Genomic DNA, 26,919 nt, shown 5'->3' on the forward strand with positions numbered 1-26,919 from the left:
AAAAATGCATCAAGTGCTATTGAGAGACAAAAAAGTATTATAATCACTTATTTATCATCCATATTGAGTGCATGCTTTACTGACATCTATTGTAATCCTACCATAACTCTTCAAGTTTGATAGTATTTTCATAGAACAAGAATGGTTGCCAAGATTGCACAGCAATAAGGTGACAGAACCCAAATCGGAGCCCAGGTCCGGCAGGATCTGAGTTCCACACTCTTGTAACTGCATACACTCTCATTGCTCTTGAAGAAATGATTATCGAATTCTTCTTCTCATTTCTCACTCTTGATATTTAATCGATGGCTTCTTTTCTTTTTGGTGAAGCAGCACTCCCCGGTGAGAAGCTGGGAGGAGGCTGTGTGAGTTCTGAGGTGAAAGGCACTCCTTCCTACTCTCCTGTCTGATCCGAGGCCACTCCTGTCAGCCTACATCTCTTACCTCTGTCTCCCGCCTCCCTGATTCAGTCTCCCCCACTCTCCCTCCTTTCTGGGAACACGGAGCTGTGCACCTTGTCGATGCACTGGCAGGGACTGACTGCACCCAGGCTGCTCCACCTTCTCTAAGGAGTTCCAGCTCTTGGGTGCACTGAGCGCTTCTAGGACACCTTCCTGAAAGGGGATGATTGGCGAGGTGGGCTTCCTATTATAGTAAGCATTACTGCTTACTTCCTAATGTTGAAGAGGGAGAGGTCCATCTTAAAAATGACTAAGCCTCATTATGATTAATACCATGTAATACACAATCTGATACCACGAAAGTGAAACACCTCTGGCTTTCATTTGCATGGATGCCAGAATTATACAATGTGGTTACTGCTATCATGATAAAACACTCCAAGCGAAGAAGTACGTCATGATTTTCTTGCATCAGTAATTTGTAGGTACTATAAGTACAAAGCTTTTAGGAAGAACAATGCCTAAACTTCGGTGTTAATTCTTTTCAAATCTTTCTCCCACCATTTTCTATTTCACCTGACATTCTAGCCAAATTGAACTTGAATGAATGGAGGAATGAATGAATGGATTCTAATTCAACTTACTTTTCTTATGCACCTACTACAGTTCAAGTACTATGACAAGTGTTTTCATTTAACTCACAATAACCCCATAGATATTATTATCTACATTTTATGATGGAAAAGAGAATGTGACTTGCCTAACATAACATAGCTCCTGAATGGTCATCTGGGATTGAAAGGCAAGCTGTTTGATTCCAAACTTAGTGCTCTGTCTAATACACCATATTCCTTTACGTAAGAGTTCTTGGACTGTCCATACAATTCACTAGTATTTAAATATTACTACTTGATCTTGTGGAAAACAGCTAAATGCTTTTCTCTGAAGTGTTGAAGCCAGTGACCTTAGTCAGGTGGCCACCATTCTCACCGTCACGTGCAGAATTATTTCTTCTGACCAAACGGCTTTCTAAAGACAGACTTTGGGAAATGATGCTGGATTTGGAGGGATAGTTTTATGGACAGAAGGGTGAATAATGAAAGTTATACAAACAAACAAAAGAAGTGAATGCCTTATTCTATTAGGTAGGAAAGTACAGCCTTTCTTTCATTGTTCTGTTTCCATAGGTCCTGTGAAGTCATAGACCGGGTGAGTGAAGACGATCAGATATACTACATCACTTGTCCTGTAGTGAACGGTGACAAACCCAAAGACTTGGTTGTACTTGTATCACGAAGAAGGCCTCTTAAAGATAGGTGAGCAAATGAAATTCAAGTGTTATGGCACTGTTTTATGGTGTAGAGTAGAAAGAAGAAGTTGATACGAAAATAAGGAAATCAGTGTAAGCATTTTTGATCCTGAATGATGTTCATCTGAAATTTTTCTAAGTGTACCTTTTAATTATCCCTAAAAAAAAACCCTAAAACAAATTGTACATTAAGTGCCAGCTGTGTGCAAAGCACCATGCAAGATTTCTAAAGCAGTCCCTTTTCCTTTTGCTCCATTCAGATGTAGAACTGATATTTAACAAACCTTTGAAACAACCCACTATCAGTAAAAAGGTAATAAAAGTCAAATAAAAGACCAGGAATCGGTTTGGGATTCATGAAGGCTGGATTGTGCGAGACATCCAAAATGGCAGCTGTCTGGGGGGCTGTCGATCAGTACTTGCCCATGGCTTCTCCTCCATGAGCACTGGACTTCGCCCAGCAATGTCTAGGTTCCAAGGAAAAGGGCCCCAAGATCAAGTGTTCAAAGAGACAAGTGGAAGCTTCCAGAGCAGTTAAGCTCTATTCCTGGAACTGGCCAGCATCATTTCTGATGTCAAAGCTGGCCTGTACAAATCACCCCACAAAAGTGAAATATTGATGCCCGTGGGCGTTCAGTGTCGTATCATTTGTTATGGAAAAAGATATAAGAAGTAAACCAAAGCTCCACCTTATAAATTATGGTAGAACCATGCTATGGAGTACTGTGCCAGCATTAAAAAGGATAAAGTAACAATAGAGGCACCTTGAAGATTTATTGCTAGGTGAAAAATGAAATTATAGACCAATATTTGCTAAATGATTATGATTTATGTGAGTCCCATGCACTTATAAAAAGGTCTGGAGGGTTACACACCACGTTAAGAGTGATCATCTCTAGGATGGGGGTGCAGTGTGACCAGGGTGAACTGAAGGAAAACTCCTAGATTCTAGTCTGTAAGGTTCCCTGTTATTTGGGAGTTCTTTAAAACAATGGGTATTATTTTTTTTATCTTAAAAAAAGAGTGAAATTACAACCCACTAGGGCATAGTAAAACCAGTTTGGAGATTGACTCCAGCTTTGTGGAATTCTGCACAGTATGTGTAACTCTTAGGCAGAAAACACATGTGGCCCTTATTCCTATTACTGTGGCTTGAATGTAGCCATAGACAATGTCTTTGGATAGGTTCCTAACTACAGGCATCTATTTTCTAACAACCACTCTTCATTCCTTTCAGTAACACTTACGTGGTGGCGGTGAGGTCCGTCGTCCTGCCGTCCGCCCCACCTTCCCCACAGTACGTCAGAAGTGCAATCACGTGCGCTGGATTTCTCATCCAGGCTGCTGGCGGCCGTTCCTGCACTGTGAGTCTGAAGGAACATCTGCAGCTTAATTTGCTGCTACAGATATGAGAACTCACTCACTTGTATTTCCTAATTAATGTGAGTTCTGCAACCTGTGTCCACACCAGGGGAATCCCAGGGTCGTCGTTTTAAATCCATTCCAGAAGGTCCCCAGATTCCCCTATTCCAACAGGATTCAGTTCTCTGCTTGGAAAAAGCTCCACATCAATAAGAAATTAAAATATTGTATTTTCTTTCTGAAACAGGTCTCTTATTTTAACCAGATTTCTGCTAGCATCTTGCCTTACTTTGCTGGAAATCTTGGTGGCTGGTCAAAATCCATTGAAGAGACAGCAGTTTCCTGTATACGATTCATAGAGAATGCTACTGATGATGGGGCAGGAAGCATATTTTAAGTGGTAAACTGCCTATTTTAACTGGTACACTTTCAATTATCTGTAATTGATTTCCCACTTTTAATCCCAAGCACCCTTATCCCTGCTTGGATAAGGTGATAAGTGTCACCTTATTCCTGGCACTTGGCAAGCTTTCGGGCCACTCAATAATTTAATATTGGCCTAGGAAAAATGCAGTTAGGAGGAGATTAACAATGGGCATATCAAGTCAACGCCATTGATTTGGATGAGCACTAAACGAGCTTGAAGACTGTTTCAGGTCGTCCATGGCTCTACTCCCTTCCGGGAGTGTGGACATTAGGAAACTGCCCACAAGCAATCGCAATATTGTGTATTCTGTAAAATGGCACAAATGTGGTTAAAATGATCATAAACATTTTAGGCTACAGAGATGAAATGTGTTGTTTGAAATTTTGTAAAATGAGGAGGGATAAGCTGGCTAGTTGATGGATAGTGTGGGGCGGCTCCATGTTCAGCAGGTATCTGTATGCCAGGAGCATCTCACAAGATGTATTACCTGTTTTAGAGCTTTAAATTAGGGAGGCATTAAAATATAATGGGATCCAATCAATTTTAGTAATAGGAACTACTTTACTAGTGTCATTTAACATATATTCAAGGTAGCTCACCCATTTAGCATCTGTTGCTATATATACACAGAAAAAGTACCTGCAAGATATGTTATTGCAGAGAAAGAGAATATTAACTGAGCTCTTCTTTCATAACCATTACATTAGCACTTTATTCCCTAGGCTTCGACATTCATTATTCTTCTCTGTGATTTGCCTTAACTCTTAAGACAAACCAGCACATACGTCAGCCTCCTCTACAGGATAACTTTTAAAAGTTGAAAGACTTCTCCTCTAGAGTTTAAAGCGCTTAAAAGGTTAGATACGTCCTGCTGTTCGTTTGTCAAATCTCTGCCTCTGCTCAGCAAATCTTACAGCACTATGTGAAAAATATAATCAGTGTCTGAGCCCTCCTAATCAACTCCAGCACCACAACCCTAATCCAAACACCAGCTTCTCTTACCTGTATTATGAACTTTCAGTTTCTGTCATTGCTCCTCCATTCAATCCACTCTCAACCTAGTAGTTGGATGTCATATTTTTTTTCTCAAAACCCATGAATAATTTTGCATATCACAGTAAAATACAACACCTTTTAATGGTCAGCAAGGCTCTCTGTAGTATGTTAGATTATTTTTCAGAAATATTCACTCCTTCCCCACCATCCCCACCTCCATGAATGGAGTGTACTATTCTACTTCCTGTCTTCTTGACCCTGTGACTCATTCATGGGACGTTAGCAGACATGATGCAAACAAAAGGTTGAAAAGTGAAGTTGCCCTCATATATCTCCGCCACTGTCATGTCAGAGCTAGCCTGCTGGCCCCAGGACAAGGAGGAGAGACACGGAACAGAGCTGCTTCACCTGAGCCTAGCTTAGACCAGCCAACCCCAAACTAAAACTCACATAGGTGTGGGCAAGTCCCACTGAGATTAGCAGAACAGCCTAGGTAAGCATAGCCTGGGTTTGACTCACAGGCATGAGCTAAGTCAAGATTTATTCTGAGATTCTGTGGGTGTTACACAGCAGAAGCTCACGGGGAGAGCCTGTCAACTACGATCCCTATGAACTACATGAGTTTTTCCTACTAGTTTACCCCTCTCTCTCCCAGTCATATTGGCCTCTTTGCTATTTGCCAGCTTACCCAGGTGTGCTCCTTCCTCAGTGTAATTACATTTATCAGTTACCTCACATCAAGATATCCAAGGTTTACCCCCTATGTACCTCCCTGTATATCTGTACAATGGAGTATTATGGATGAAGCTTGAAAATATCGTTAAGTGAAGGAAGCCAGTCACAAAGGACCACATCTTTCTATCCCTAAATTATGAAAGCCTCTTCCCTATTTAGCTTTGACTATTTCCTGTCCCTAAATGCTCTTCCTTGTTATCTTCACAACTGGTTCCTTCTTGTTATTCTTATTTCAGCAGAAAAATCTCCCCCCAAGAGGCCTTCCCTTGATTATCTCAAGTAGATACATAATCATTCACAACACCTCTCTGTTAACTCCCTTTGTATCACTTATTCATGTAATTCGCTCAACAAAAGTGGAAACTTCTGCAGGCTAAGTACTTCCCGGGGTAACTATAGTAATGAGCAAGTCAGAATCGCTGCCCTGATGTAACCTATAATCTGGTGGGAAGAGGACAACTAGTGTTAGGTAGGGGTACAAATTATGGAGAAAATTAGAGAACAAGAGAATAAAAAGTTGTTGGGACGAGGAAGGAGCTACTTTCTGTAAGTCTGGCCATAGAGAAGCTGACTGTAAAGCAGAGGCCAGAAGAAATAAGGGAGGGTTGACTATGGGGTTGGGAGTGGGGAAAGTCAGGAAAAGAGCAAGCTGAGATTCAAGCCTAGTGGCTTGGAATACAATAGTGGGGGGGGGGGGGAAGAAAGAAGGGAAATTAGTCTTTTGGGTTTGTCTCCCCCACCACCCCCCAGGGGGAAGGGGTAAGAGTGTTTAAAGCCATCTTGAGTTTGAGGTGTTAAGTATAACGTCCAAGTAGGACCGTCCAGCAGGTGGGTGAGAACATGGGACTGAAACGAAGGGTATTAGGCCTGATGTAGATTAAGGAGTCAGCCACAGAAAAGTGGAGATAGGCTTGTTAAGAAGAGATGTTTTCAAAGGCCTGAAGGAAGAGTGCTTATCACTAAGTCTTAGGACATTCAAGAAAATATTTTAAAAATGTAGTAAAATATTTCTATTTTCTGATATATGTTGATACTTCTGATATATTTTTTAAAACATTTAATTTATTTTAGAGAGGGGAAGGGAGGGAGGAGGAGAGAAACATCAGTGTGTGATTGCCTCTCACACGCACCCCACCCCCCAGGACCTGGCCCACAACCCTGGCCTGTGCCCCAACCGGGTATCAAACTAGCAACCCCTCGGTTTGCAGGCCAGAGCTCAATCCACCGAGCCACACCAGCTAGGGCTCTGATGCGTTTTTTCCCTACGTCTCCACTCCATTCTTCAGCCCCATTAGAATGCATGTGCCCTTGTTTGATTCACTGCCACAATCCCATGTGCCTAAGAAAGTATTAAGAGCATAGTATGTTTCTGGGAAATAGTAAGGAATAAACTAAGTTTCTCTTCCTCTTTAGCTAAGAAAATAAACATCTATAATTTCTTTCAAGAAATACATTCTCAGGATGTCAGAGTTTATCTGATGAATCCCTCTGAGTGTCCATACACTCTTTTAATGTTACATTTGTACCTGCAGTTTATTTCTAATGACCTAATTTATAGATCATTAAAATGATAAACGAAGTAACCCTAGGAAGACAAAACGGACACCAACACCTCTGCTGAAGACTGCATGAAAAACATCAGACTTGCAGCCGACAGGTGCGAGGCTCTCCAGAGCCTTTTGCTCCCGATAGGACAGGTGAAATCAGTCAGCTGTTTGGACTTAACAACTACAGAGCATTGCTGTCCTCCAGCCCCATGACTTGTGCGACTCCTGTTAAATGCACCCACTTCCTTGGCTTTGGGATGTTGAGCCGTATCCCGCCATGTTTTCCTCTCTCACTGAAAATGAAAGAACAGCTTCTAGTAAGACTAGAACTGTTGAGTTGTGCAGATATTAAATGAGGAAAGTGTTTCTTTTCTTATTTGGTAAATATTTTGCTTTTGAAGCATCAGTAACTAATCACAGCTGTTTCCTTTAGTTACAAATGTATCCAATCAGGTAAAATTCCAAATGAAATACACAATCCACTAGAGTCATTCCATTACATAGTACAATGGGAGCCTTAAGCCCTGTGAAATATATGTAGTAAGTATGCACGTATTCATCACATCAAAGAAGGTAGTGGGTGTCTGTTTAGTGTTCTCTGTTGTGGTGATACTGCATCTCACCCTGACTCTAAAACATACCAGCAAAATGTTATTACTTATGATGTACAATTTGCTATGTGCCATCACTCTGGTTAAATACCTCAAACTGAATTTTGGCTGGAATTTCTTTCTTGAAAATCAAGGGCAAAGAAAGAGCTCTTCAATTTTAACCTAAAAAATACTCATGTGTAATTCTTTATGTGAAAACTGAAACAAAAATTAACCCAAATTAACCAAAGACACTGTTAATGGACAAGGGCTAGTTGAATCCAGAATTAGTTATTCAGTAAAATAGCAAGTAAGTTTTTATTAAGTATTGTAAAAATACAGCAGAATTTGTGGCAACTTATAAATAAACTGATACTTTGAACCTAAAAAACAATATAACTAAAAATTCATTTTTAAATGCAGAGTAGTTACCCTTTGTTTAGGGGTGGTTCAGGTGAGTGCATAATTTTGTTTTCAAGGAAAAGATGATTGTTAAAATTGGCTACGTAACCACTTACATACACCTAAATTCCATCTGTTAAAAAATTTCTTTTAAAGAATCCAATTTAAACATCTTATGCTTTTCTTCAGGGATTTCCTCCACGCAGCATGAGTGCTCCTTGCTGGACAGGACTCAGGAAACTGTCTGAACACCTGGACCACACCGACGGCTACAACACGGGCCTCTCCAGGGAGCCCAGCTCCAATGTGTAAAGAAGGCACAGTTCAGAATGTAACAAGGCAGAAATTTATGACAGTACTAATTATTATCAAAAATTAACAACTTTAGGTATCTTTGTTTGGGGTTTCTGTGGTTTAGGCACATCCAAAATTTCTTCATAGTCCGCACTCATTCCCTTTGCCCAGCGACCAACTGTAACCATTTGATCTGTCAAGGAACAGAAAAGTCAGAATGTAAGAAAAACCCTAATCAAATACATCCACCTATGTTGGTTTTGATTTAGCAAAGGAATTAGTTTTGACATGAATAATCACAAGGAGGGAATACTCCATCACTAAAGGAAAGTGAGCAATTCTGTAATTGATTATAATCCTTGATTTCCGAGTAGTACAGGCAATTTCTCATCCCAATTAGGGAAATGTAGCAACTGCTTTGCAATGCACAAATTGATGAGAAAGCGCTCTCATTCTTTCCCAGAGTTCATCATTACGGAGTCAATGAATTCCAAGAGTCTGTAAACAGCAAGACTTATGAAGCATCACTTTTAAATGCACAAGATTCCACCTGTGAAATTATACAACATCTGCTTGTCAGTCTTGTCATTTGGGAAATGGCAATCCTCCCAGGAGGGAGAATTCAAATTCCACTTCATCATTTCAATCTTACTGCCTACAATGTAGTAAAGACTAACTTCTAGACAAGATTATAAACAAGAACTCTTGGTTTTCAAATTTAAATGTTAGATGCAGGATGTAAAATTGGGCAGACTTACTTGTATAGTACTATGACTATTTGAAATAAAAATAAATATGTTTTTTTCCCCTCTAAGAAGTACTGTTGGGCTATCTTGCTTTCTTCCACACAGGATTATCATCATTCTAATCTAGGTAAACTAATGTAATGGTCTCCACTTCCCCCCAAATCTGCCGTAAGTATAGTGAAGATCTGTAACGTTTTTGATGACCTAGGATACTATTTCATTTAGAAGAAAATAAAACTGGGCAGATACTGTGTGTAGAGAACACAATTTCATTATTTTTGGCAGTTTTTGCAACCAACTCTGAATCCTTCAGGTACATATAAAGCAAACCATATTATGAGGATACTCAATTATAAGAATATTAAAAGTTATTTTCACATATCTTATTAGTGAATTCATACTTAAATTACAGAACTGGCCCTATTATTAAATGAGTTGGCAAATATAACTGTTTATGAATAAGATGCGTCATAAGATCAGGGTCCTCTAGCGCTCATCACTTTTTCCTCACCTGAGAACAGCAGCGAATGCTCAGTTACTACCGTGCCTCCTGCTGACTGAGAAATGGTTAGGTTATCACTGCAGCAGGAAGCCGGGTTGCCTTAAATTCAGTAGTACCTCAAACAATAATAAAATGCAGCAAAAACAGAGGATTGCTAATCTTCTCCCTTCTAAATGAAAGCCCAGAAATCTCACCTGAATGCTGACTTTGAGGGCAGTCTTTCTTAAAATGTCCCACAGAGCCACAAAGTCTGCAGCAGCCACCTAGTAAAAGAACAAAGTCATTGAAAACCTCTCACACTTACATAGGGCTCTTAATATCTCAAAGCACTTTCATACCTTAGCTGGTCCTCCCAACCTTGTCAACTGCAAAGGTAGCTGGAGCCAGGAACACAGGTGGGTGCCACCATTCCTATCAATAAGTGCATTCCCCATTCCTCTTGACCTCACAGAGCACTAAACTGTGCCTACCCTTCTGTTGCACCTGGCCTTCAGGGAGAAGTGGGAGGAGGGGAGAGGTATGATGGAATACACTTGTTCTCTGGAATGTCCAAGAGCCACTGCACAGAAGCCTGGACCATGGTTGGATAGGCAAGGGTTTGCAAACTCTTAAACCTGTGAGTGAAATGTGTGTGCTAATGTATTCGCCAAGGATGTCCAGTCTTTACCACACTCTCTAACGATCACTGACCGCCCCCCTCCCCCTCAAAAACAGGTTAGAAACCACTGCTATGCAGTACAGGTCAGATGGGGGTGAGCAGTTATGAAAGGAATAAAAGTTAACTTTTGTTTCTATGCCTCCTAGCCGCCAGGCACCCTAGCCCTAATTAAAATGCCTGCGTACCTACTTTACGCAACACTGCAGGACTGTGGTTTCTAAAATGAGTCTTCTGCGTAACGATCAAGCATCATCGTGACCACGCTCATAACGTCAAGTAACTGACTCAGAAAATGATCCTACAGGATACAGACCTCTCACTTCTCTGCGATCTGCTCTTCTTGCTGCACTTTTTAAAAAATATTTAGTCGTTCTGGTTGACCGTCCAAAACCATCTTTGTTCATTAGTCATGTTACAAGACCTGCTTCATAGGCTCAAAATTAAAAGGCACTCTTGAGTGCTTTTCCAGGCCCAGGCCTCCACACCGTTTATGGAGCCACGATGAAATAACCTATTTTAATCCTTATAACTTTTCAAAGCGAATACCATAATTCATTAAATCTAAGTAAGATACCATTGATTATAAGATCTATCACTGTTCTACATGCCTCTCAGAAAAAAAGAAAACATGCCAATTATGTGGGACCTACCACTGGTGAGATACATTCTGGTTCAGAGATATTAAAATGGGAAAAAATATGCATCTTATAAGCAAATGAAATATGTAGTTTTTTTCCATCTCCATTTCATAGGCGAAGAAACTGAGATGAGAAACATGAAATAACACGGCCAACGTCCCCTAGCTAGTTCAGTGCCGGTGCGCAGCTGTAACCAGTCTGACTAACTCCAAAAGCTAAGCTTCTCCACCGGACTTCTCCAGTGGAACCCAGGACACGAACACCAGGTGTCCTGAACAGACGGTGCCGGCCATCACGTTAACAAGTGACTCACATTAACACACGACAATCTCCTTGGACTTTTAGACATCATAGACTGTGAGGACCTTAGCACATTAGCTGAGCTAAAGATAAATAAAGTTACACAGTCCCACGCCAGACAATAAGGAAAACGTTCAGAAACAAAAATTACTACAAATATGATAGCATAAGCAGCCTTTTACACAAAATGGTATGCTAGACTGAGGTTAAATTCATAATACTATTTTTTAAATCTCATATTTAAAATCTTATATTAGTTTGAGATATAATCCCTTTGCTTCTGTTACGTTTAAAAGTAGAAATTTATAGTATATTCTCATAATGATGCTAAAGCAAGCAGAGTTTGAAATACTTACCTGAGTTTTTTCTGATTTGACTTATTATCCAGTCATATTACCCAAAAAGTCCAGTACATAGAATAGCGATTGATAAAAATAATGAAATTCTCAAGGTTTTGCTACTTATTCAAAACTGCCTTCAAGAACTGGCTAACACTGTAAATTAAATACAACCGCACGCTGACTCACCAGGTCTGACATGCGAGGGTAACAGTACTCACCATCAGCATAGACTCCTTTGGGATTATCAGGGCAAGATCTGGACAGGTGCCCCATTTCCCCACAAACAAAGCATTTTGCAAAAGGAAATTCACCTGTAAGGGTCAAACAGTTCCCGTTAAGTCAGCCATGTATATTACAAGTCATGTAATTCATATTATTTTAAAATACTCTGAGAAGAAAATAAGTTTTTACATAATTTATAATTTAATCTTATTTCAGGAAGTAGTACACTCATAACCCTGTCAACAGAAAAACCCAGTTGGCTACTTATTGGCCACTTTCTCACTATTGATAAGCAAATCAAAATTTGACAAGAAAAAAAAACATACCAAGAGCTGGGTCTACGTTAGCCTTGCACTTGGTTATCTCGTGCTCTGTAGATCCACATCGGTAACAGATTCCAGTGCCCATGTCTTGACTCTCAAGGGCGGCTGGGCAATCTGCAATCCCATGGCCAGGTTTTCTACAATGAAAACACACCTGGGAAAACAAGATGTTAGTTTCCACACTGCAAACCTGCACTGGCTTTATCAATTCTTGTCATCGAAAATATCTTTGAACCATTTCTCATCGTAAGGTGATCTAGCACTTTTTCTGAAATCTCAGACTTTATCTGGATAAAAAAGCCTTTTACACAATCCTCAACAATAAGAAATGTCCTTTCCACCAGGGTCTCAGTGTTTTTGAAAACCCTCAATCCATCAATTTCAGACACAAAGTTGGAGGGGGCTCTGTAAGAGATCATCACTTAAATGAATTAAGCAAGTGTGGACTAAATAGTTCATTAATGCAGTTGTCTAACTACAAAAACTGAGTTTTTTGGAGTAGACAATACATAAAAATTATCACTCAAAATTAATACTTGCACATTTAAAGTTCATATAATTGAATGAATTTGGGTTAAATGATTCCATTTAAAATTATGATTCAAATCACAAAATAAATTTCATACCAAAAAGTATACCTTACAGTTTTAATATCTTTATAACTCATATCCTTTAATATTCAAAAATAGATGTTTCATTTTTTAGAATGCATACACAATTCTTTTGAAGGAATAATTCTAAGATGAATTATTTAGCTACAACATAACACTGGACAATGGTTTGCTTTTTTTATATACTGTCTAGCAATTTGGAGGATTTTTTGCTGCACTGAATGAGAACATCAGTCATAATCAAATTTAAACTGTTATTTAAACTGGAAAAAGACATATAGTTCTTGGATAACAAATAGTTCATCTATAATTTTTTTTCAAAATAAATGTAAAAGTAAGTTTTTAAGAAAGTAAATTCAATAGACAAAATAAAACATAACATTTTACCACTATGTCCTTTCTTTTTTTTTTCCTGCTTAATAACAATGGAAAAAATGAGTTCCTTTATTCTTCAGTATCTTTTACATTTAGAATGAGCTGGTCTAAACAAAGGAATGCATTTACTTATTTATTTATTTATCTTCACCCAACGATATGTTTAATTTTAGGGGGGGAAAGAGGGGGAGAGACAGAAAGACATATTGATCAGTGATCACTGCCTCCCGTACGCGTGGACCAGAAATCGAAGCCACAACCTATAGGCATGTGCTCTGACTGGGAAGCAAACCCGAAACCTTTCAGTGCATGATGACGACACTCCGAACAACTGAAACCCCTGCCCAAGGCAGGAAAATGCATTTACTCTACAACTGCAGGACAGGCTAATGCGAAACTTTGGATCACCAACCTAAGAGGTCTTAGGCTTTTGGTGAAGTCAAGGTGGTCTCTAATAACCTGACAGCTCACTGATTAGTTTTTATGTAAATTTCAAATACAAGTTTCTTGAATGATCCTTAAATTTTATGTAAATGGGATTGTGGGAAAACAAACTAGTAAGTATCTACATCTTAATTTATTAGCAATTAAGAACTGATGCTAAGTATGAGGTATTAAGAAAATTATAAGAAAACCAGTTGAAGGTAGGTCACAGTAAGGCATACTATTTAAAGTATATACTTTAATATACAGCATTCCTTTGAAAACAAAACCAAAAACCAAAAAAGAACAATGTCTTTACGCCTTAATTACAAACATTAACTTCTCTTAAAAGGTCACAGTATTAACCTTTTTCAAATGGTATGCAAGTCACCATGCGATTTATGTCAATGACATTATCTTTAAATTAAATTACGTCTAACTTGACTTAAAAATAATTGTACAATCTAAACAAAACTATCCTGATCCAAATAGCAATAATTCTCTTTCCTATCCCCCTTTATCCGCAAGGAATGTCTCGTCAGTATTGTCTGTAAGTAACTATCTTTAAATACGACGCTGCACCAACCCACCCTGCAAATGTCAGAAGCTACATTTACGGCAGCTCTAACACTTCGAGCCTGCACCGGCACAAACAGAGCTCTACGTTTAGTAATTCTAATAAAAAATGAAAAGCATAAAATGATAACAAATCCTGATTCTTATGTAGTATCCTGCTAGAAGACTTGGGGAATTCACTTAGAGAAAGGAAAGAATTATACAGAGTATTTCACTGACTGTGTCTGACACAGTTTAAAATCTAGGGCTGGGCACCACGGAAATAAACCTGCAGCCCCCCGCATTCCTCTGGGTGTAAAATGGGAGGGAAGGAGCAATGACTAGGGAGAGTCTCAAGAAGTTTTAACTCTGCTGCTCTATTACTAACTACTGTGATTTGTATTAGAGCTCCTTCTTGTGTCTCAGTTTTTCATGCATAAAGACAAAAGTACATCCTTTCCAAGTAACCAGAACCACACCTATTTAACCTGTTGTACTCAACCTTCCCACTTATTTTGATCTTTCTTAAAAATGGCTGTTTTAAAAAGGGCTATTTGGAGACAGATATGAGATACAAGTTTTGAAGTCAGACTCTGGGTTTGAAAAAAAAATGGGGGGGGGGGATGGACTGCATAGTAAGCAGCCCATTTAGATTCATATGCATTTAATAACACTACTTACATAGTACCAGCCAGCATTCTAAGCAATCAAGTGTTAACACTTTTTCCTGGGTTTGAATTTCACATTTGCTACTAGCTAAGTGGTTTTCAGCAAGAAACTTACCCTCTCTGCACCTTAGTGTCTTCTACCCATAGCGTGGGAATGCCACCACGTTTGCAGTGGGTTCTAATAGTTAATGAGTACGCAAAGTACAGAGCATGCAGTTACTAGCCCTCACAGAGATGCTTTATACATCCAGTACTAACAGCCATCAGACTGCTAAGATATGAACATATGCCTGAGTTTCTAGCCACATAAAGTAATATTTTGGTAGAAGTGATAATCTTACCATTGCATTTTTCTTTGCCGCTTGTCTTTTTAATCGTCTTCCTTCCCTGCGACTATCTTTCTTTAAAGCAACTGCAATTTCTTCCCTTACTTCCTGACTGTTTGTTGCTATTGACTCCCCATTGTGAGCCATCTGGGAGTTTTGTCTTAGGTATTCCAGGAATCCATTCACATCTTCATTTAAGTACTCCTTTTTCTTTTTGTTCTTTTTGTGTTTTGCTTGGGGTGCATCATTTTTAAGGGACAGCCTATTGGCTTCAAGTCGTTTACTCTTTGGGAGGTTTTGGCTTTTTTCCTCCAAGGACCCCTTCTTCATATCCTCCCATGATGTTGCAGGCAAGGGTCTTTTGTTATGGGTGGTAGTAACTCGGGCCCATCTGGTCATGGTTTCACCAGAGGTACGACATCAAGCTGTAAGACAAGCATGGCGATTAGTCATTTAAAAGTAAAAACCTAAAAATACATGACATATAACTATATCACATATGCCCATATGTGAAAGTTTGAATTATTAAAATGTTTTTTAAAATTTCATTTAGGTATCTGTAGATTTAATTCTATAATGTGCTGCATAGTCCTGCAATGTAAATGTAGCCCTTACCACAGAAGCCACACCAGTAAAAAACAAGAGCATGCCCACTATAATATAAATACTTGCTTAAAATTGGAAAACGTTCATTAAGAAGCCAGATTATTTTGCAAAATTTAAGTCACAATGTAATAACAGTGAATTAAGTTACTCTTCCAAACTTCGCAGCTTTCCTAGCCGTTTCTTTTCCTATCTCTAAGTCCCAGGGCTACTCACTTCCAGTCTTGTTAACCTGCCATTTCAACGCAAACCATCCGCTTTGGCAGATTGTACACAAGGTTTCACGTGGCTTGTCACTACAACTCTTTCCGGCAGACTGATAAGTGAAATATATAAAAGTGTACACAGTCACGTGATGCGACTGGGTCTAGCAAATCATCTTCAATCAAGCTGCACTCCTCTTACGGCAGCATCCTGCGCAGCAAACAATGTTTAAAAACTTCAGCTCTCGCGGTCGAAAACCCCTTCAACACAACCCGAGGGGCGGGACCAGTGAACAGGTGAGATGCTGTGCGTCACCTGGCACCACGCGCACACACTCGTCACCACGCGCACACACTCGTCACTGCAGATCGTGAGACTGTCCGAGTGAAGGTGGATTACGCTTCCCCCGAGGACGTGGAAGGGGCAGCTCCGAGTATCAAGCCCGGGCGGCCCGCGTCTACTGGCAGGGCGGGCTCCGGCGGGACCTACGCGCCGGCGCGGGTGGCCAGCGCCCTACCGCGGAGCCGGTCCCCGCGCGGGCGTCGCGGGAGGCCGCGTAGCCCGGCGCTGCAGCCCTACCTGCTGCTGAGGGCCCCGGGGTGCTAGCAGCCAAGCCCGCTGCCCTCCAGCCGGGTCCCAGGGAACCACCGAGGCCACCCTACCGCGTTGGGGGCTGTCCCGGACCCCTCAAGTCCTACCGCCCGCGTCTCCTTACCACACGTGAATCCTCCAGAGCAGCGGAGTCAGCGGGCCAGAGAAGCCCGTCACCCGGAGGCGGCCTTGGCACCGGAAGCACGTCGTCCTTGCGAGCGCGTCACTTCCTGCGGGCCAGGGTGGGCTTGGGTCTTTGGGCCGTCGGCGGAGTCGAGGGGCTCCTGGTTGGCGGGTGAAGGTGGCTACGGGGAAGTTGGCTGAGCGGCTGGAGTTTGAAGGGCGCTGCACTGGACACCTGGAGCTCGAAGACGGAGATTGCTCCCTCCGTGCTGTCTGGGACATTTCAGTGGCGAAACGGACGGGAAGATAGGTGGGGTGGGACCGGGGGAGCGCTTTCTTAAAAAGATGACCTTTGAATTTAGGAAAACAAAAATTTGGTGAAAGCCGCTGTGGGAGGGAATTAAGAGCTTTCTAGGCAGGTGTAAGGTAAAAAGCATTAGCGCAGCGGGTGTGGATCTCTGTGCTAGAACTATAATAAAGACTTCGGGGGCCCCGTTGATAGAAGGCGATGCCTCGTGGTCCTTCTGCCCATCGCTACTTAAGCATTCACTTGAACTATATTACACTGTAGCCAAAGTTCTCTTCTTAAACACTGGTCTCCGAAACAGCTCATTTTGTCAACAAGCCCTCCCTAACGACCACCACCAGTTGTACCTCTCTTACCCACTCTTGCTCCCATCCCCATCAACATGCTGGATCTATTTTATCACTTAAATTATCTGTTCGCTTCTTCTTCTCTACTGCCGCCTCCCTTGTCACAGGTTTAAACATCTCATCCGGATTACCGGCAGCTGGTCTGCGAATTCGTACTTGCACTCCCTGAGGTCCATTTTTCATGCTTTAACCAAGTGAACTTCTGAAAAATGTAATCAGGTGTTCTCTTGCTTTAAGCCCTTGCATAGTTTCCCATTGTTCTTAGGATGAAATTCAAACTCCTTAACATGGTATTAAGTCCCTGCTTGCTTCACTATCTTCAACTTGCACAATCTTCCTCCTCTGAACTCCGTGCATAGGAACCTTCCCTCAGTTTAGCAAATGCCCCATGTTCCCTGCTGTCTCCAGGCCTCTACATAGGCCGTTTTCTTTTATGATACTCCTTTTCCTTCCATTAATTTCTACTGACGCTTCAAGGCTTTGAATGTTTTTATTCTCAAGTAATCTTTCCAATGTCCCCTCCCCCCAAACTATGCCAATCCCCTATTGTACACTCATGGCAGTTTATGCTTCCTTACAGTATTTTTCAAATTTGTAAATATATAACGAATTGTGTAACAAGTTGTTTATTGTATCCCCGTTGCCTGGTATGTATTTAGTGCTCAGTTCATTTTTGATAACTAAATGAAGAATAAGGACTTTGCACTGCTTGTTAAAGCAAACTAGAAACCAACCCACTTTTCATTAAGAGGAAGAATAAAGTCTACTGTGAAAGTGGTGGGGTTTGGTATTGTAAAAGTCACAAATATCCTACCTAGGTCTTATGGTAGGGAAATTGTTGAAAGACAAGTCCTCCAGCTCTTGAATAGGGAGAGCTTTCTAAATCATACGACAGTGCTGTTCATACCGTAGTGTCTTCAGCACTGTTAACCTAGTCATTTCATAAAGGGATTTTCTTCACAGAAGCCAGGTACCTGCTCATGACATAAGCCACTAGAGGGTGCATGCAGCTAAAACTTGTCCTTCACCATTGTGCTGAATTTCAGACTGTAGGTTGTTCATTCCTGGAAGTGAAAGAACATGGTCTCAATGTGTTTTTGTTAAATTATGTCAAATAAATATTAGTAATTGAATAAATAGGTCATGGAAATCCTTTGGGATTCAGAAGAAAATGTTGCTGTTAGTGCTATTGATAGCTAACTGAACATTTTATAGGTAACTAACACTGCTGAATGCTTTACATTCGTCACCTAATTCATTCTCCCAATATCTTGAGAAGTAAGTACTACTGTTTTCTCCATTTAACAATGAGGAAATAAGCTTGGAGAGTTGAAGTAACTTATCCCAGGTTACACATCTAGTAAGAGGCAGAGTCAGGATTTGAACGAGGATCTCAGTCCGAAGGTGTGGGCTCTGCTACTCTGGAATACTGCAGGGGATTGTTCGCCTGAACCCACTTTTAAACCAGACTTCACTAAGTTATCCTTACATGAGTCTTTTTTTTTTGAGAATTTATTCACTTTTATAATTCAAGGGATTATCTTTTTATTAAATTTTTCCATTCATATATAATTGAAATACTGGATATGTGTTATTTTCATAGCAGTATTATCCACAGGGTAAATTAAGTGAGGAGCTAGAGTTTGGGTTGTGAAGGGCCGGAGTACTTCACTTTTAGAAAATTGTTAAGTGGGCTATGCATACAGAAAAGGATATAAAACATGAGGTAATTATAAAGTACATGTTTGTGCAAACACTGCACAATTTAAGAAGCTGACCATTGCCAGATACTGTTTTAAATTATTGTAGTTTTTTGCACAGGCCATACATTTTTATGTTTTAAACAAAATTTGTTTGTTATGATGATACACAATTTCTACAAAACATCTCTTCTTCTGATAACTATACATCCTGGACAAAATACAAACAACAACTGCCTGGGGGTTCGGAAGAGTAACTAAAAGCAGACACTAGTGGAGGGGTCAAAACCTGAAACAGCGACCAGCACTCGGGTGAGCGTCCCTGCGCACGCACGTGTCTTCACCCTGAGGGTGGGCCATAGTCACAAAGTGCACGAGCAGCTAAAACTGCAATAGGAAGCCCACCATCATCTCCGGCTGAAGGAACCAGAGATAAAAAGCATGCAACAGCCATAGCTGGATAGTGAGGGGAGAGTTCCGGAAGGAACAGAGCCTAAAGGAGTATTCCTCTACTTCTGTATGTGAATCGCTCGCAAGTCTCAAGCTGGTCCCTGGGCCTGCATGCACAAGGCAAACTCAGAGGCTTAATGAAATAAACTGAGATTTGAATTGCCACCCACCAAAAGATAAAGCCTTAACACAAGTCTAAAGAAGTCAATTGCCTGCTTCAGTTTTTCATGAGGAGTAAAACAACTCAAAGTATATACAAAATGCTGTCCACGATACCCAGGATAAAATCCAGAATGTAAACTTAGAACTGGTTCAGTGAATTTAAATTCCAGTCTTTTAAGAATTATCCCTCCTCACCCTGGTGAGTCAACACTGAAGGGTCACGGATTAGATTCCTGGTCAGGGCACATGCCTAGGCTATGGGTTCAGGCCCCAATCTGGGTGTGTATGAGAGGCAACCGATCAATGTTTCTCTCTCATATCAAAGTTCCCCTCCCTTATCCTCTCTCTCGAATCAATGATCATGTCCTCAGGTGAGGATTAAAAAAAAGAATTATTCTTTTTTAATTTGCCTACTATTTATTTTCCAGAGTCCTCAACCAGCTGATCTATGCATTATGTTTTACAGCTGCATTCAGTGGGACACACGGGGAGAGTGTTCTCATTCCATCATAACTGGAATTGAAACCACTGCCATTAAAATTTAAATCCTCATTCTTGCCTAGACTCTCAGAGTACACGGTGCTTAGCCAGCGCGGTAGAATGACTAGTAGGTACTGCAAGACTGAGTGTCCAAGGCCCAGCCTGGGCGAGCCAGCTCTGTCACTGAGTCTGAGTCTCACACTAGCGTGGGCTGCTCCAAACCAACCTATTTAACTGTAGAGTAATTTGTGAGGAAGGGTACTGAGTCTAGAAAGGAAGGGTAGGACCACGTTTTGTCAAATTAGTTCTTTAGCCAAATGAAAAGTGCATTTTACCCTTTAGAGCTTACGCAGTGAAGAACTATATAAAGTTTTTTTATTTCACATAGTAGATCCCATAAAATAGATCTAGAGAAGAGGGTTGGGTATAGAAAAAATGTACTTAATACTGTGCTTAGAACTGTCTGGTCACTTATTGAACTTCATTTAAGTATACAGAAAAATCAAGACAGAGAGGAAAAAGATTAATGACCCTACTGCTGAAAGTAAAAATGAGATCCAGATCCGTGACACTCGAATAGCTTTTTCCTTGAAAATCCGTTGGTGATTTATGAGCCCTTAGGAACCCTGCTTTACGGTCCCTTACAATAAGGCCTGGGGGGCGTGGAATTCTGAGTTTCTTTACCATTTTATAAATGTTCTTTAATGAGTCTGCATTACAGTTAGGATAATTACTTAAAAGTTTTTTAGTCCATGGGAGTTTTGAGACAGCACATGAGAATTTCCAATTACATATAGATTCAGAGAAATACCTTTAAAAGTCTTACGTTACCGTTTGATAGATCAGTAAACAAAGTGTCAGGGAAGTTAAGTGGTTACCTAGAACACACTTCTAGTGACAGAGTTTTACTACCTGACTTGCAACTACAAATTACCCTATTTTTTTTACTTTTTCTTTGGTATTGTTGGTTTTCTCAGCAACGAATTATTGAGCTTCACTGTATTGCCCTTTACAAGTGGTGTGTTTTTACAAACCGAAGGCAAGACCTGATGTGGGAATTAGACTGTTCCTTCAGAGGGACTAACGGGCAATGTCTAGTTACCAGTGAGATTCTATAAAGTGGGGTAGGCGAGGAAAAAGCATTGTTTCATACCTACTGTTTGCCAGTACCTTGTTAAATGCTAGATACATAAAAACGACGGAGTTCTTGCCTGTAAGCAGCCAACAGCCTGTGAGGGTAAACGAGCAGTCTGGTAAGCCACTAGTAAGGTGAAAAGTGGGGACGTTACACTGGTAATACAGATTATAGATAACTGTATTCTTCCTAAGAGATTTTGGAAAAGGTTACAATACGATTTGTTCCAGACAGCTGGAGATAGAGATAAAGATAAGGGAGGTGATGGGGGCGAGGCAAAAAAAGAAATAATCTAACTCCCCTAGCCAATAAACTGAAATGCTTGTGTAAATAAAGCACATGCACACACATACAGGAAGATTTGAAGAGTGGAATTTAAGCTGATGCTGTACAAAGGATGAAGGTGCACATACCCAAGCTGCCAAAATGTTTAGTGCAGATTTAATATCTAAGAAGTAATCTACCTCTAAGTCTCCGGGAGAAAAATAATAATGACTTAGAATGAACTAATTTAAGAGTATCACATAGTAGGGAAAAAGTAGCCCTCCAAAACATATGGCATAGAAAACAAATGATCTTGGGAAAGAAGTCCCACCAACATTTTAAGAAATATTTATGGGCCAGGAAAATGTGCAAAGTCATATATGTGTTCTGGAATATGTGAGTATGTGATGGGGAGCTCTATGAAGATGAACTGGTACAGTTCGTACCCCAGAATCCCCAGCAGCCTAGCGGAGCAGACTGACGTTATGCCAATACTGCCCCAAGGAGTAATGCGGGAGGGCAGATGTGGATTTGGGCTCAGGTCTGCCCAAGGCAGCTCAACACAGAATTCACTAGCAAGTTCTCAAACAGACATTAGCGACGTTGGGCGTATGTTCTTCAGGTATCCAAACAGTGTGTTTTGGAGCAGGAGCACAAAACAACCAGGGAGGCTTCTTTTAAAAGCTGATCTGAATGTACAGTCTTCAATCTGTTATATATGTGTTGCCGCTTTTCCTGTATTGGGTATTCATCTCAAATATATATTTAGGATGGTGGTGATGGTTACACAGCAGCATAAATGTGCTTAGCGCCATTAAACTGTACACTTAAAATTGTTAGAATGGTAAATGTTATGTCTACTACAATTTTAAAAATAAAAAGCTGATATTTAACCTTTTTATAAGTAATATTTTCATCTTGATTCTCGTAAAGCTCACTTATATATCATTCTTTTATTTACTATTTAAGAATCAAGCCCTGGCTAGTGTGGCTCAGTGGATTGAGCGCCAGACTGTGCACCAAAGAACCAGGTTGTTAGCCATGTATAAGTTCTCTTTCTTATTGCAAATGGTATCTCAATTTTAGTTTAGAAACTACTATTTGTGGAGCGCAGAGGTTCAAGAAAATAATAGCCACTATTTATTAAGCAATCTTATGCTTGAAAGCTTCCCAAATAGTTATTAGTGGTAATATTCATTATATACCAATACTTGTGAATAGCAATACTCATGCATACTTGGGGAAAACTAAGATACCAAGAGCTTAACTGACGTTGAATTTGTTAAAGCCAGACAACTTAAATAAATGTCTCATCCTTTGCTGTGCTCCGGCTGTTGCCCGTGTTACCTTCCTATGACTGTCTGCAGTCACCCCTGACCCCTTACCCACAGTTTTGCTTTCCACAGTTCCGGTGACTTTCAGTCAGCCTTGGTCTGAAAATATTAAATGAAAAATTCCAGAAATAAATTTAATAAACAATACATAAGTTTTAACTTGCACGCTGTTCTGAGTATCATGATGGAGTCTCGCACCATCCTGCCCAGATGTGCATCATCTCTTTGCCCAGGGTATCCACCCTCTAGACACAACCCACAGTTGGTTACTTCAGAGCCGCTTTGGTTATCAAATCAGCTGTAAGACGAGCGATGCTGGCAGTTCAGATGTGCCAAAGAGAAGCCATAAAGTGCTCCCTTTAAATGAAATTGTGAAAGTTCTTGACTTAATATGAAAAAGAACTATATGCTGAGGCTGTTGAGATCTATGTTAAGAACAAATCTGTGTGAAACTGTGACGATGGAAAAAGAAATTTGTGCTAGTTTTGTTGTTGGCCATAGCGCCCATTATAAGTTACGATGGAAAGGCATTAAATTTGTAGGTGAAAGACATGAACAGAAAGTGTGTTCAGGTTGTTGCCAACATGTTGCACCAGAGTATTGTAATTGTTCTATGTCATTATTTGGTATTGTTATTCACCTCTTACTGTGTCTAACTTATTAATTAGACTTTATTATAAGTATGTATGTACAGTAAAAAACATATATAATGTTTATATATATAATATGTACATATTTTATATATATATATATATATATATTCCACTCTGCTGTTTCCAGGGGGGTCTTAGAATGTATTCCCCATGGATAAGGGGAGACTGTTATATTTCATTCTATTATTTGCTAGGATAATGTTAAAGTACATATTGATACCTGGCAAATATTGATCTTTCCTTCTCAGTTTCATAGTCTGAGTCTCATAATAAAGCCCTATTTGGAGGTAGTTGGATTTCTCCCCACACACACTCGTGATAAATATATTCCTAGAAGAGATTTAAAAAATGGCCAAAAGTGCCAGCAGCTTTAAAAGAGAGAAAATCCGCATCTCAGCAATACATTGGAAAACTTGGGAGCTGAGAGAGAACAATTGTTTGGTGTTTATTCTTAAAACTCCAGGATGGCAAAAGATAAATTGATCTCTGTTTTAATTAAGCTTAACCATTAGACCATTTAAGTGAATGTTGAAGAGATGTGCTAGGGAGTGTGCTGAATATAATGTGTTACTTAAAACCTTTAATAACCCAAACTTTTTACCTGTCTGCTAGAGAAAGATGTGATTGCACTGCCAAGCAAATTGTTGCCAAATGAATAAAATGCATAAAGACTTTAAAACCAACCCTCTTTTACTCATTAAAGTCTTCCAGTGCCTCATTAATTTTAATGATATAATCTAGTTCTGATTGAAGTGCACCTGAATGCAGTTAGAGCCTCATCAGTACTGATGAGTTCCAAGTAATTCAAGCCATGTCTGCAGAGGGCTCGCAAATCACATGTGTCTGCATCTACACTGGGCCTGCTCGCCGCCCTGCCTCGGCAGCCCAGCTTTTACATTCCGGAAGCCCAGGGTCTTCCCGCTTAGCCTCACCTGCATTATTTAAAAGCGATTTCTATTTTCAGAGCTGCTTTTGTACTAACAACTGAGTTTTGTGCAAGCAAACGTTTTGTGGAGATGCTAAAATATGATATTTCTTCCCCGAATCGTTGGATTGAATATAGAAATAGACCATATGAGTCAAGCATATTTTGAAAAGCAAGGAGACTGATGTATATGTTAAAAAACTAAATGACTGTCAGTTCATTGCGTTTTTCACTGTAACTCTAAGTTTCATAAAACTAATTTTTGAAAACCCTCTTTTAAATCCTACATTTACAATTCCATAGTTACATCTCTCAAACTACATTCACTCATTGTCAGATATAGGTTATGTTTATAGAATGAATACATGATTAATTACGGTATACTTCTTTAATCCTTGACCTCTGTCCTGGGTATTTTTAGCACTAGGATATGTGACTTATGGAACATACAGGCCCAAAGCAAGAAGGTCAGACAATCCGGCCCCATACCCACCACAGGAACAAACGAGAATTGGGTCACTAGTGGCAACTGGGCAGGGCCTTCTCCAGTGATGCAAAGGCCCATTTATCAGACGTGATCCCTACGTCCTCCTTTTCTAGGTTCCACGATGGCCCTTTGTCTTCTCTTCCTATAGGTTTTGTCCACAGAGGAAAGAATATAATTCATTTGGCTTTCTTTCTGAATCATCTTATGGAAGTTTTGCAGTTCTTAGGTTAGTCTTAGATCCAAGGCAATTCTTTGATTTTAGTCTCACAGATGAGTGATCTCCCTCATGTGCAGATTTTTCTAGTCTAAATCTCAGATGGCAGTTTTATTTACCTTTTTTAATGAGGTTTTTGAGGCTCCATCAATTTTGTTGTTTCCCAAGAAAATCTTAAGCCCATGATTAAAATGCATATATGATTAAAAAGGATAAACATTTCTAATGTAGAGAGATAGTGATTATTTAATTTCTATTTTGGATTAAATGCTGTAGATACTGCATCATTTATGCAAAAGTTTTCCTCCATTAAAATTAGCTATGTATCCCTTCACATTAAAAAATTAGACTGAGTTCGATTTTCAATTTTAAAAAGCTGTTGTGAAATATTTTTTACATTCAAAAAGGAATAACATATTCAGGATGTCTGGGGACCAGCAGGTGAGACGGAGCATCATCATTGTGAAGGGGTGAAATCCTGACAGCAGAGAAGGCAGAGCTGCTTTTACACCACGGGACGGGGAGGAATCGGTGTGGCACCCAAGTGACACGGGGAGCACTCCCTTGTACTACGGTAACCGGACGTGAAACAACCCAGGATTAACTGCCAAGGCCTCAGGATGGAAGATTTGGCTCACACAACAAAGTAAGCCACCAAAGTCTGCCAAAGTGATAGACGAAGATGAAGGAAACTTAGAATGGGTAATGGAGGAGGTTGAGGGGTACCAATGGGGGTATCAATTGCAGCAATGGAACTATAGTTCATATTGCTAACCTCCCTTTTCTAAGATCTTCCTTAGGAGGCAAGATCCATGGGAACCATGAAAAAGCTCCTCCCAAAGGTGACTCTGTGTGATGCAAAGGGCGGACTGTGGCGGCCGTGAAAATGGACCACTAAGATCTTCTCTCGCGTAATTGAGCTGACAGCTCCAGTTCTAGCCCTGTGGATCAACCATTGTGTTCATACTAAGGCCAGGCTTCCTGTGGTCTGCTTTCAGCTCATAAATGAACAAGGCCCATTCTTTCCTTAGAAGATACAAGACTCTTCCAACAGGCATGAAGACTGCCCACTGGCCTGGATGAACGTTTCTTAGAACTGTTTTGTAGTCTGGGACTCTTCCTACCCAATCTTCCTTTCCTCCCTCTCGGTCTAGCACCATGGTTTAAATGCATCTGCTTTCTCCTGTTCCCTCCCCACAGAAATCACTTTTGTGTTGAATCCTGTGTCGAATCTGCTTCTAGGTAGATCCAAACACAGTGAATATTCTTGTTTAAGTCCTCTGGATTCTTCCTGATAATCCATCTACTTGTTCTACGGAATACTGAGAGAGGAATTTGTGTATTTGTCTCTCCTCTTCCAGTTCTGTCAGTTTGGGCTTCATGTATTTTGAAACTTGTTATTAGATGGGCACATATTTAGAATTTTTAAGTCTTCTTAGTGAACTTATATGTATGTGCATATGAAATGTCCTCCTTCATCTTTTTTTCTGAAATGTACTTTAATAATTGACTAGAGCTTGTGAAATAATAGAGTATATAATATCTGCCCCAGTTCCTGGCATAGAGCTCCTAAAATTTTTCTAATTTTCCAAATGATGAGAACACTAGGGGCATTTTCTGTTGTAATATTTGGTCTTTGACTTCAGTTCTCGACACTCAAATCCCTTAGAATGTCCTAGATGATAGGAGTATCTTTTGTTCTAATGAGGGGACTATTGGTGGGTTCCTAGGCAGCTTCAAAATGGGAGCAGGTCGCCAGAAGACCAAGTCATGAGTAGAAGCTTGGAGCTTCCCACCCCACAGTCCATCCTCCAGGAAGGGGAGAGGGCCTGGAGATGGGGTTAATGATCAATCGTGTCTATGTTGTGACACCTCCAAATGGGATCAATATGAAGAAACCAGCTAGGCATTATCATAGGCAAACTGCTGAAAAACCTAAGTTAGAGAAAAATGACACATTACATATAGAAGAACTATTTGTATAACCATGAACTGGGTTCTAATGTATTTCTTCCAATAGGCTACAATAAAAGAAAAAAACAGAGTCACTGCCTTATGTTATTTAATCACAATAAAATCTTAGTAAGGGATAAATCATTTCCATTTTAGAAATAAAACCAAGACAATTAAGTTAAATAATTTTCCCTTGGTTATATAGCTGGTTAGTGGCTGAGCCTGAATTTACGGCA

The 26,919-nt window shown here is 40.2% G+C and overlaps 2 protein-coding genes and 1 long non-coding RNA gene across 6 annotated transcripts in view; 2 read left to right on the forward strand and 1 right to left on the reverse strand.

Moving 5' to 3' along the window:
* ACOT12 (acyl-CoA thioesterase 12) overlaps positions 1-8,094 on the forward strand; it is a 48,578-nt gene extending 40,484 nt beyond the window's left edge. Inside the window, exons 13-16 of one of the 2 annotated variants that reach the window (XM_053912169.2) lie at positions 1,589-1,717; positions 2,948-3,074; positions 3,320-3,493; positions 7,959-8,074. In XM_053912169.2, the coding sequence (XP_053768144.1) occupies positions 1,589-1,717; positions 2,948-3,074; positions 3,320-3,469 (406 nt within the window). In that variant the 3' untranslated portion in view covers positions 3,470-3,493; positions 7,959-8,074. Of the gene's footprint in view, positions 1-1,588; positions 1,718-2,947; positions 3,075-3,319; positions 3,494-7,958 lie in introns of both variants that reach the window. The other variant, XM_024563538.3, reaches the window with a different exon arrangement.
* Positions 7,544-16,374, reverse strand: ZCCHC9 (zinc finger CCHC-type containing 9). 3 transcript variants are annotated; one of them, XM_024563639.3, is made up of 6 exons: positions 16,274-16,374; positions 14,767-15,176; positions 11,797-11,947; positions 11,467-11,559; positions 9,506-9,574; positions 7,544-8,256 (listed from the first exon to the last, which is right to left on the reverse strand). In XM_024563639.3, the coding sequence occupies exons 2-6, from the start codon at positions 15,148-15,150 to the stop codon at positions 8,138-8,140; spliced, it is 816 nt and encodes a 271-aa protein (XP_024419407.2). In that variant the 5' UTR covers positions 15,151-15,176; positions 16,274-16,374; the 3' UTR covers positions 7,544-8,137. The 3 variants fall into 3 exon arrangements, with proteins under 3 accessions (XP_024419407.2, XP_053768146.1, XP_053768145.1); XM_053912171.1 differs by having other exon boundaries at positions 16,138-16,276; XM_053912170.2 differs by lacking the exon at positions 16,274-16,374 and adding an exon at positions 15,571-15,667.
* On the forward strand, positions 15,700-26,761 carry LOC123480095 (uncharacterized). The gene is made up of 3 exons (XR_006655959.2): positions 15,700-15,854; positions 25,138-25,376; positions 25,520-26,761. It is a non-coding gene; the product is annotated as an uncharacterized lncRNA (long non-coding RNA).
* Positions 26,762-26,919: the final 158 nt, after the last annotated feature.

Source organism: Desmodus rotundus, chromosome 1 (assembly GCF_022682495.2).
Source record: "Desmodus rotundus isolate HL8 chromosome 1, HLdesRot8A.1, whole genome shotgun sequence".
Lineage (NCBI taxonomy): Eukaryota > Metazoa > Chordata > Mammalia > Chiroptera > Phyllostomidae > Desmodus > Desmodus rotundus.

What these genes read in the sequence shown, in the direction of transcription:
- ZCCHC9 (XM_024563639.3), bottom strand. Translation starts at nt 15,150, where the DNA reads ATGACCAGATGGGCCCGAGTTACTACCACCCATAACAAAAGACCCTTG. An exon ending in TAACGTAGACCCAGCTCTTG is followed by an intron (nt 11,560 to 11,796) that starts GTATGTTTTTTT and finishes TGACCCTTACAG; the next exon opens with GTGAATTTCCTTTTGCAAAA. An exon ending in CCCTCAAAGTCAGCATTCAG is followed by an intron (nt 8,257 to 9,505) that starts GTGAGATTTCTG and finishes GTTCCTTGACAG; the next exon opens with ATCAAATGGTTACAGTTGGT.